Source organism: Gambusia affinis, linkage group LG03 (genome assembly GCF_019740435.1).
Source record: "Gambusia affinis linkage group LG03, SWU_Gaff_1.0, whole genome shotgun sequence".
Taxonomy (NCBI): domain Eukaryota; kingdom Metazoa; phylum Chordata; class Actinopteri; order Cyprinodontiformes; family Poeciliidae; genus Gambusia; species Gambusia affinis.
Window position 1 is genome coordinate 18,065,384 of NC_057870.1, and position 11,417 is coordinate 18,076,800.

Genomic DNA, 11,417 nt, shown 5'->3' on the forward strand with positions numbered 1-11,417 from the left:
GACGTCTTCATTTCTAGACTAGATTCTCGTTTGATTGAATATCACTAATTTTAGCTGGTTTCTGATTGGTTCTTCCTTGAGGAACTACAAGATAAAAAAAAATCTAAGAACAGCATCTAGGATATTTTTCTCTCTACACCTCCATTATAAACTCCTCATTATTTATATCAGCAGCTTGTAAACTACCATGTTAAAATAGATAAATGATTACAGAAGTGGCATTTTAAACTAGATTTAACATTAGAAATGACTTTGCATCGCCGTCCACCCCGATCCTAATCTCTTCAGATTAGAGCGGGGGATGTGCTGCTTTTTAAAAAATATTTTAGCCTACTTTGTGTTGTCAGCCAGGCGCTACTGGTTTGGAATGCTGAAAAACAAAATCGTAATTTTAAAACTACATCTTTAGTTTTATTGTGTTTTTTTTTTGTTGTTTTTTTTGTTTTGTTTTTAATGGAAGAATTTTACGACTTTACTCTTTCCATAAAGAAGTTGATTTTACCTGAGCTATCTCTGTCTGGCATAAAAAGTTAGTTTGAAGTACTGTATAAATTATTACATGTTCATTAAATTGATACTGAAGATGAGGACAGTTATCTCATCCAAAGGTGAGATAACCTGCTTAAAGGGACAGTTATCTGCCCCTTAAAGGTGAGATAACCTGTCTTAAAGGGACAGTTATCTCGTCCCTTGAAGATGAGATACCCGTCTTAAAGGGACAGTTATCTCGTCCCTTGAAGATGAGATACCCGTCTTAAAGGGACAGTTATCTCGTCCCTTGAAGATGAGATACCCGTCTTAAAGGGACAGTTATCTCATCCCTTAAAGGTGAGATAACCCGTCTTAAAGGGACAGTTATCTCGTCCCTTAAAGGTGAGATAACCTGTCTTAAAGGGACAGTTATCTCGTCCCTTGAAGATGAGATACCCGTCTTAAAGGGACAGTTATCTCGTCCCTTAAAGATGAGATAACCCGTCTTAAAGGGACAGTTATCTCGTCCCTTAAAGGTGAGATAACCTGTCTTAAAGGGACAGTTATCTCGTCCCTTAAAGATGAGATACCCGTCTTAAAGGGACAGTTATCTCGTCCCTTAAAGACTTCTACTGATCCGTGAAGAAGTTGACTCCAGTTTCTTGTTTTTGTGGCATACAGTGAGGGAATACACCGCAGCACTTCCAGACAGAAACAATGATCGGACTGAATCAGTCTACATGATTTGTCCTCTTTCTAACACAGACGTTTGGCTTTCGGTGACGCAGCTCGGCTGCTACAACCACATTTCCCCTCTCCAGTTTCAGGCACCTTTCTCCATTCTGGTAGCAGCGATGTGTGTCTTAGCTTTACGTTTTTACACTTATAGCATTAATTCTTTGTATTTTCTCTCACTTCACCACAGCAGCTGAAACCAAAAGGGTTGCAAAGAGTCATGTTTTTTTTTTTTGTTGTTGTTTTTTTTACACTAGATGTATTTTCTAATCGATTGTTATATATTTTTAAAAGGAAAGTTTTGTAAACAGAGTTTGAAAAGGTGTTTAAATGTGGCGTGGGAAGTTGCTGAACCACTAACATTAATAAGTAAAGGTGCCTTTATAAAAGGTTTAAAACCATCATTTTGACCACAATAAGCAACTCAGGTGTGCGTTTTAGTGAACGAAGCCTTTAACCAAAACCCAAAGTTCTCCATCATTCTCCATCCCAAACTTAAGAGAAGTCAAAGATTATCTGTAACTTTCACATCCACTCGCAGCGGGATGAGTTTGGGAAGTCTTCTAACTTCGCTTTAACACTAACTTCAGCAGATTATTTTACATTTGCTCACAGTAAACTTGCGCCTAAAGTTTGGTGTGTCTTTCTCTGCAGCTTCCTGTTTCGTTTTCCCTCTTGGCTTTGATAGTTTTTGGAGTAATAGACCAGCTTTTTTAGTTATTTTTTTTCTACCAAAGTTAACATTTGTTGGTTTACTTAATGGTTGTTGCGTCCTGTGTTATGATCTAGACTGACATCTTTTAAGGGGAACAAAAACAAGGATGTTTTTGGCAAACGTACGGTTGTTCTTCCTGCCTTTATGTGTCTGAACAGATTCCTTCGTCACCTGTTTCATTTCTGCTAAAGCAGAGCAACGGTAAAAGCAAAAAATAAAAAGAAGAAGAAGAAGAAAACTATTCTGAGCACCAGTCTCGTATCCTCTCTCACTCTTCTTAGTTAATGTCTTTTTTTATAATTATTATTATTATTATTCCTGGGAGAGTGACTGTGCCTTTGCCAGAAAGCTGCTGTTGCTTTTTCCCCTCCTCCAGAGCTCAGGGTGTGATCGTGCCGTGCAATAAATGAAAGATGCTTCATTCACACCACGCTGAACGGAAGAATTAGGTGCTTATATATCCGCTTATAGACCAAAAACAGTCAAATTCAAACAGAAACCTTGCTGCATAACAACCACAGCTCCCAGATTTTGTTTTATTTTTCTATACTTCTATACAACCTTAAAGTGTTATCAAGGTGTCATTAGCCCTGATCGCCTCCCCTTCCCGTCGTATTGCTGATTTCATCCAGTTGATGAATGTAATGTGTTCTGAATACTGTTCATCCTGTCTGTTAACTTCGCACTGTAAACATTTCACATCAACGCATCAATGTCCACAGCAGCTTCTCACACCTTCTATTGTGTCGGCATCCCTTTCAGTTATGAGCATTTAAATTATATTAAATATATAAATATATATATATATCAACTGTATATTTGACTTTTTTAAAATAAACCTAACCAAAAAAATATCCTGAGTGTTTGCTTGTTTTTATTTTTATTCCCATGCTTGGCATTGTGTTAAACTGAATATTTCTCTCTTTTAAATATAAAAATAAAAGTTTTTTTTTAATTTTTATATATATATATGCTTTATTCTAAACCATGAAGTGCATAAACAATATCCTCACATTTTTATAAGTATGTTATTAAATCCTTCAGGGGACATCATCAAAGTTACGACACTGTGATATAATTTCGTGAGTGTACAGTTAGTTTGGACATTTACATTTGTGGTTAGCTGTGTAGAAATTAATGGTTGTGTGGTTTCTTATTTAGAATGATCAGTTTTACAAGTTGTCAGTGGTGGAGCTAGACTTTTAAATTTGGGGGCCAGAGTTATCTCAGGGGGGTACATATGTGTATATACACACACACACATATATATATATTTCACACATGTATCTTTGCATTCAGTCAACTTAGAGAAGGCTAGAACTGATGGTAAATGATGATTTATTAAAACCACCCTTGTAATCAACCCCTGTAAGAGCTAAACAAAAGAAATAAAAATCCCAATGTTTTTTTACACTTAGTGAAGCACAACTCGTTACATTGATACAATTCTTTTCATGAATCATTAAGTACCGTAGTCACAAAATAAAAAAACTTAAATAAACTTCAATCACCATTTCCTTGTTCCCTTATTGACAGAAGCTTCAATTTAAGTTGCCTTTTATGTGTTTTTCTTGCTATTAACCTTTTGCTCTCTTTGCAGTTAACCTTCTCCAGTAGCTCTGTTGCTATAGATACGTTATACGGAATGTTACCAAAATAAAAGCATGGAACTTCAGCCTTCAGTTGGCCTTTACATGCTGTCTGAATGTCCACATCAGATCTCTCTGCTCTGTTTCTGGGAGTTTAGGTGGAGCTCTATCTCCTGTTTGAAGAGGAGCGCCCCCAGCTGGCCGTGAGAGGCCTCGCTCATGGCTTTGGTTTGCATGCACATCTTGTATTTGTCTGGAGGAAGTTCATCTGCACAGCTCTTCTCGTGCCACAGGTGGAAGAGGCCTCTGGACGGAGCTCGAACCACCATCAGCTTGCTGTGGAGATACTTCCTGTACAGGTGGACGTCTTCCAGCCCCCAGCCTCTGATGCTGCGGTCAAACCCACCTGTCAGCGAGATTAGAACAATTTGATGTATTATTAAATTAAATATAAACCTGGTGATCCTCAAACAACAGCTACTGGTCTCTTCCAGAGCAGAAAATCTACTGAATGATGTAAAAATACAAAAATAAACGGTGTCAGTATGTAGTTTCTACCTGACCTTACAATCCAATGTTTTTAGAGTTTGAATGAAAAGACAACAAAATAAGATGTAGCAAGTATACAGCAAAAATTATAAAAAAAATTTTGTCTGGAAAGTGGAGGTAATGTATGGTTTTGAATGATCAGGTGCAGTAAAACAGTTATTTTAATGGCAATTTGTGTTTTGATTGTGATACAAAAGTTTTTGTGTAACCATAATAATCATTTTTTAGATATTCAGGTTAACAACTCATTCAAAGGTTTTGTCGGTTTTGCATTTTGTTTTAATTCAGTTCAATTTAGTTTATTTCTATATTGCCAATTCACAACAAATGTCTCAAGTTACAAAGAAATAATTTATTTCAATTTATTTTCAATTCAATCATAGATTAGAAAGTGAATTGGATTCACTTTCTAATTGGATTCAATTAGAAAGTGTGTCCAAACTTTTGGTCTGTACTGTACATTCTAACTGATTCTAATAAACAAACATTGCAATAAACTCTGTGAATTATTCAAATTAGTTTAAAGGGTACATTTTTGAGGTGTTTTTTTTTTTTATTATAAGAAGCTGAAGACAGAAAATCTAAAATCAACATTCATTAGGTTGTTGTTTTACTGATCTCTGATAAAATTCTGAAAATGTTTTTTTTATTCTAATATATTCTCAGTTCTTGCTATATTTTTGCCAGCTGAAGACGGCAAAGAATATAAACCAATCTCCTTTAACTTAATGAAAAACAAACTCTGACATTAAAAGTATATTTCTACTGTAGATTTTCAGTTGTTTTTATAATGAAACGCTACTGATAATTTAATTACCTCTCTTACAATTAATTTTGGCAGAATATTTATGAAAAATATATTACTATCTACAATTACTAAATAATTTAAATATAAACATCTGGATGTATCTTACCAATGTTGATAAAGTCTGATCGGTACTGGCATGTCATGCCAAATCCAAAGTCCCGCCAGAATCCATTTTCATTTTTTATCACCTGAAACAGAAGAAAGAGATTTAAATCATCCATTTTTTTCTCCATCAGAATGAAAACTTTGTCCCATTTTACCCACCAGTTGTTGTTTTATAGAGGGAATGTGTGTGTTATTGCTGTAGATGATGGATGGGTTGTACTGGCTGAAGAGCACAGGGTAGTACACTTTTTTACCTACAAGAACGAACCATGCAGTAAAGCATTATGGGTAGCTACTGATGAGAAACTAACAATGTGTTTGGAAGAGAGAGTGTGCAGAACAAACATCGGGAGAAATGGCAGAACGTCTTCTGGTTCGCTCTCACCAGCTTCTGCGTTCAAGCGGCAGGAAGTCAGGAAGTCTGGTGTGAAGTGGACGTCGACGTCACAGAAGAAGAGCAGGACGTTCTGCCGCTGTCTCCAGGCCCTGGCGCCGACGTCGAGGCCTCGGCCGCGAGAAAACTCCTCATTCATCTGGATCAAGGTGAAACTCCTGAACCGGGTCTCTCTGAGACACAGGACAAAACTTCTGCCATCGCTTCCTAATTACACAGCTGCAAGGTCTTCATTTTCTTTCAAGCTTTCTCTTCCATTTTTATTAGTTTATGAATGCCAACATGAAATAGGCAGTCCAACGTGGAAAAGTCCCTGCATTAAAGACTAAAAACCTTAAAATAGAAGGTTTTCTGCAGGTCTTCTAAAAATCAAGTTAGTTGTGTTGGTAAACACAGAATAAACCATTTTTATTCAAGGTCAGTTAGCTTCATAATGAGTTTGTATTTTCTTATTAATATAATAAAGAATGCCACACGAGCTTTTAAAAACATGCGTTGTGCGATGCTTGTCACACGCAGTGCAGCAGGTTTGTCAGATTAGACAGGTTAAGATTCATAAAGCAATACATAAGCTTAGTGCATTATGTTAATTTTAAACTGAACATCAAAACAGATCAAGGCTGAAACGATTAATCGGAATAATTATTGCTGAATTAATTATTGAAACAACTAATTTAGTAATTGATCGTTAACTGGAGAATACAGACCCAAAAATGTGCCGTTTTCTAAATGTGCAACTCACTCAGAGCTGTAATTAACCCAAAAACTGTACACAAAATTTTAACATTTTGCATTCAAGATTTGTTTTACCCAGAACTCCAGCATAGTTTTAGCTCCACCTGGTTAAAATTTAGTTTAAAAAAAAAAAAAAAAAAAAAAAAGATAAGCAGCTTTTGCTGTTCAATTTTTTATTGGTTAACCCATAAAACAGCCAGATCAGCCAGTCACAAGCAGAAAGGGATGAACTTTTCACATGTTGATGTAGGAAGTCTTGTTTAAGCTGCAGATGCATCATTTGCTGCAGATGATCAAGAGCTCAAATAAAAAATGCATAAATGATGCACTGGGTTATTAAGAAATCTGTAGAATGTGCTAATTCTTTTTATCCGATGAATTGACTAACTGTCAAAATATTGAATAGAATAACTGATCATCAATATTACCTGGTGATCTGATCCAGCACAGCCTTCACCTGGTCGATCTGATCTTGACCAAAGTAGACCACAGTGAGGTGAACCCGGCTGTCATGTTGGACGCAAACGTCCCTGAACCAAACAAACAAAACAAGAACAGATTTATGCCGCATGGTTTACAACCATTTTTTCCTTAACTAACTTGTTCATTCGTAGAAACGAGCTTTCGCCCAGATCTCTCAGGTCAACCGCCAGAGTTTTGTTCGTCCACCTCCAGATGTTACCTGAAGTTGATCATGAACTGCTTGAAGGCGTCCACTCTCCCGGACAGCGGCACGATTATGTTGATGATGATGCCGTGTGTGTTTACACCGTCACTCTTCACCTTCATCAGAGGCCCAAACGGCCTGAAGAGGACGAGCTGAGCGAAGTTCTGTGGGCCGTCGCCTTTGAACGTCAGCTCGTAGACCGTCCCTCTGGTCCGCTCAGTGCGAGTCAAACCTGAGACAAAAAACTAAATATTCTTCCACAGATCCCTTTTTAACCCACACAGGAAGGAACTGTGGAAGGAACTACGGCCGAAACGATTAATCGGATTAATCTGGTTCAGAATCGTCAACTAATTTTAGAAACAATCGATTCTTCACTGGAGTAGGCTACACATACTTTGACCAATAATTAAGCCAAATTACAAAAAATATATACATTTTTCATTTAAGATAAAAAAAGAAAATATTTTCTGTAAATATGCTCAATCCAGAACTCCCACGTTTTTAATTAGCTAGCTAGATTTTTCAGAAAATTAAATTTAGGGAAATTACTTGGGCTAAATGTTTTCGAATGCTAACACAATAAACCCAAAATTAGCTCCACTATTAGCGCATTAGATGTGTGCCCACCGCTGCTATCCAGAGATGCTTTCTGTCAATAGATGTTCAGACTTAAAGATTTTAATTCTCTGTGAATTAAAGGAAATCCAAAATCTATAAAGTGAGTTTACACCAGATTTGGTTCCCATGCAAAAGAAAACTCACCATCGTTTTTTTCAATATGATAATACTTCTTCTTTTAGCTAAAAACCGCAGGCTGGTTGCATATAAAATAAGCGGAAAAACAGATTTTTGTGTTGCAGATTTTTCCGTTGCCTTGTGTTTTATTTCAGTGACTTGAATTCTTAGTGAGTTCATAGTTTTTCACCCTGTATGAAGTCTGAAGGGGAGTAGGTGTGTTTCCTCCTGGTGTCGTCTGCATGCTGCTGGGGTCCGTTCAGGACGTGCAGCGCCGTCTCCACCGTCCCGATCAGCTCGTCTCTGCGGTCTCTCCTCGTGGGTCTCTCGGCCGGATGTTTCGTCAGCCCGGTTTCCAGCTGGTAAATCCTGAGCGGCGCCAGAACGTCACGTTGCTTTTATTTGTACAGCATATTTCAGTACAGTCACCAATTATGAAACAAGCAACATCACATTTAGTTAAATTCCATAAACAAAATCATCAATACACGTCAAATATGTTGATCAATGATTCACTTACTGCTAATCAAAAGTAATTCTAAACCGGTGAGTTTTAAGTCTTTATTTAAAGGCACTCGGTGTCCGGGCTGTTTTGCATTTTTATGGAAGTTTGTTCTAGATTTTTGGTGCATAGAAGCTGAATGCTTGTTCTATGCATGTTTGGTTCTGGTTCTGGGGATGCAGAGCAAACCAAAACCATAAAACCTGAAAGTCTGGAATGTTGACACAACAACAGCAGATCTTTAATGTATTGTGGTGCTAAACTGTTCAATGATTTATGAACTAACAACAGTATTTTAAAGTCTATTCTCTGAGCTACATGATTTGTTAGGTAGACCTGTAAGACACTATTGCAGTAATCAAGGCGACTAAAAATAAACTAAAGATTGAATATTAGTGGTTTAATCCTGGACATGTTCTTCAGGTGATAGAGGGCTGACTTTGTAACTGTCTTTGTGTGGCTCTGAATGTTCAGGTCAGAGTTCATTACCGTTCCCAGATTTCAGGCCTGGACTCTGGTTTCTAGCTCTAATGACACTGACTCTAATTCGCTCCTCATTTGGTCCAAAGATAACTTCAGTTTTGTTTCTGTTCATCTGGAGAAACATCTGACACATGATCTCACGTTTTATACTGATGGAGCCCTGACTGCACAGCTGTACTCACGTCTGCAGGGTGAAGGTATCAAAAGGGATCAGTGCATATTCGTTGGGCAGCTCCACACCTGAGCTCACCTCTGCCTGGTTCAGCTGGGAGCGGAAGAACTCCTGAAGGACACAATGCATAGCATTTATATGATGTATTTCCTTCCTTCTTTACCAGCTCACATTGATAAATCATCCAGAAGTGTGTTTTCCTACCTTGAGGTCAGACTTTGTAGGGGTATTGTGCAGACTCTCCAGACCCTGAGGCAGAATCCCTTTACTTTTCGCCTTCTCCAGGGACTCCTGAAGCTGCTGCGTTCTCTCCTCCAGAGCTACCTTCAGCTCCGCTATCTGCTTCGTCAGACTGCTGATGTAGTGTCTGTGAGAGTCCTCTCTCTCCTGCAGCAGGGCCAGGTACCCCTCCTTACTGGTGGACCCTTCAGGCCACAGCAGAGACGGGTGTTTGCTGTGAGATGAAGGTTTACAGCCCAGCAGGTAGAAGAGTAGCAGAAAGCAGCAGCAGCCAGACGTGATGAGGCCAATCCGGGCCATCAGCGCCAGCAGCCACCGTCTTAACATGCTGGATTGTGTCTGAAGTTATTTAGAAACGCTTAAAGAGACGGAAAACAGCCGCGCTCATGTTCACCTGCTGCAGTCACTGGGTCTCAGTGACTGGTTCAGCTGGTTCTGATCCAATCGCCAACTTCACTGCAAGATGAGAAGTAGACGAAACGACAGGAGGAAGAAAACTTGTTTCAGCTGTTATAATAATCACATGAGCTGCTTTTGTCCATCCATCCAAACATTAGTTCATCCAATCATCCATCCATCCACGTGTTCATCCATCCATCCATCCAATCACCTGTTCATCCATCAGTCAGTCAGCCCGCCCTCCATACATCCATTTATTATCCATTTATCATCCATCCAACCATCTGTTCATCCATCCATTTGTCCGTCCATACATCTATCTTTCAGGTTCCACATTTAAAACATTTCTCCTCCCATAGCATCATTCTGGGTTTTTTCCTTATATACTGAAATTCTCAGAAAAGTCAAATTTTAATACTCTGGAAATTTGGCGCCTTAAAAGCGAGAACATTTGACTTGAGGATGTGTAGAAACCACAAGTACAAATTCACATGACTCTCTAAAACTCCACAGAAGAAGCAGCACACACAGGGTGAACTCAGGTCTGCATTGAAGACATTTATTTTCACCTCAAGTCACAATTCAGTCGCAATCTGACTGCTGGGTTTGCTGCTATAAAATGCAGAGAAACACTCTGACCTTACCTTTAACATGATGCAAAGCGAAAGGGGGACAGAAACAAGCATCTCTCTGTAAGCGCCTCCACCTTACAGAGGGTGCGTCTTGTCATGATCAGTTTATTCACAACACAGTTGGCTCTTTATTTCTCAGGTAGAGGGCATTTTCATGAATGACTTGCTTATATTTCCCCACAAGTGTGTGTGTGTGCAAGTGTGTGTGAAGGCGGATTTACACAAACTTTCTAGCAGTCATGACCTACAAAACACTGTTACAGCATAAAATTTACAGATCTTTCAGACTGAAAAACATGTAAAACTTCTTCATAGTTTGCTAAGCTTTTCTCCTTGGCTGTCAGGTTTTAAAGTTTTCTCTTGCATTTGCCTAGAATAAGTTTTTAGTGAGTAACCAAAGCATTAAGTGAACACAAATCCAATCAAATTAATAACGGAGAAATATCAAATTTGTACTCACCAACTTAGGTGCATCCCAAAGAGAAGAATCAATAGTCAGAAACAATTTAACTTTAGAACCTTTTTGGTAGACTGTGTCTTCAGGAGGAAATGGTGAAGCAGGTCTTTGAAAGTAAATGTTGAAGTGACCTCGCTGGAGTAAACTGATCCTTCCTCCACTCAGTCTCCACCTTTCTCCAGCGCCTCCCTCTCCACTTCCCTGCTCACCCTGCAGTCACAGCTTGAGCAATTTGTCTTTTTTTTTTTTTTTTGCATCATCAGATGCACTCAGGTTGTCCTGAAAGTGAATTAGGGTCAGTAATTTCAGAAAACGATCTAGACATCACATCACAAACTGCAGGATGCTTTGTTTCCATCTCCCAGTTGGCTCTGAAGGCATCTGAACAAGACCCATATACAAATACGTGCCTAGAATCAGCTCCATCTCCTTTTTAACACTATACATGTTTGTTTGGTCTGCAGCCTCCTGGAGCATTTCATCAGTGACAAACCGCTTGAAGTACATGTAAAGTGTCATGTCACCCCTGTTTCCTCACCACTGGAGTCAGCCGGTGGCCTCTGGGGTCGACCATTGACCTCCATGACCTCCAGTCTCGCTTCTTTTGGCTTCTTGCTTGAACTGCGGATAGACGGCAGTGATGGCATCAATCATGTCTTTGAGATTCTCCACACTGCAGATGTAGTGGGTTGAGAAACAGTAAAAAAAAAAAATAAATAATAATAATAATAAAATATTAATACACCCCCTATTTTTGAATTACAATTAGACTTGGCTTTTGTCTTCGTTTTGCACAGCTTTGCAGTCCAGTGTCTCCTCCTGGTCCAGTTTCAGTCACTTCCACCGTGGTCGGAGTGGCGTGGTTTGCCCCAGCCACAGGTGCAGGGTCTGGTCCATGGAGCATAGAACACGATGGAGTCTTTCAGGCGGCGACCCAGGTTCTGCCAAGCCCACTTGGTGGCAATGTCAAATTGGGCCTCCCACGCCCCCAGCTGGAACCCCAATAAAAGTTCTATGTCCTCCGCC

General features: G+C 39.1%; 1 protein-coding gene across 1 annotated transcript; it reads right to left on the bottom strand.

Moving 5' to 3' along the window:
* Window positions 1-3,242: 3,242 nt before the first annotated feature.
* On the bottom strand, window positions 3,243-10,432 carry LOC122827458 (chondroitin sulfate N-acetylgalactosaminyltransferase 1-like). Its single transcript, XM_044110456.1, has 10 exons — window positions 10,395-10,432; window positions 8,868-9,359; window positions 8,674-8,774; window positions 7,697-7,875; window positions 6,784-7,000; window positions 6,530-6,631; window positions 5,358-5,539; window positions 5,132-5,226; window positions 4,974-5,055; window positions 3,243-3,916 (listed from the first exon to the last, which is right to left on the bottom strand). The coding sequence occupies exons 2-10, from the start codon at window positions 9,228-9,230 to the stop codon at window positions 3,636-3,638; spliced, it is 1,602 nt and encodes a 533-aa protein (XP_043966391.1). The 5' UTR covers window positions 9,231-9,359; window positions 10,395-10,432; the 3' UTR covers window positions 3,243-3,635.
* Window positions 10,433-11,417: the final 985 nt, after the last annotated feature.

Coding starts and splice junctions, on each gene's coding strand:
- LOC122827458 (XM_044110456.1), bottom strand. CDS start 9,230: ATGTTAAGACGGTGGCTGCTGGCGCTGATGGCCCGGATTGGCCTCATC. Junction 5,540..6,529: donor GTGCTGGATCAGATCACCAG/GTAATATTGATG, acceptor CCTGTGTCTCAG/AGAGACCCGGTTCAGGAGTT. Junction 5,056..5,131: donor CCTCTATAAAACAACAACTG/GTGGGTAAAATG, acceptor CTTCTGTTTCAG/GTGATAAAAAATGAAAATGG.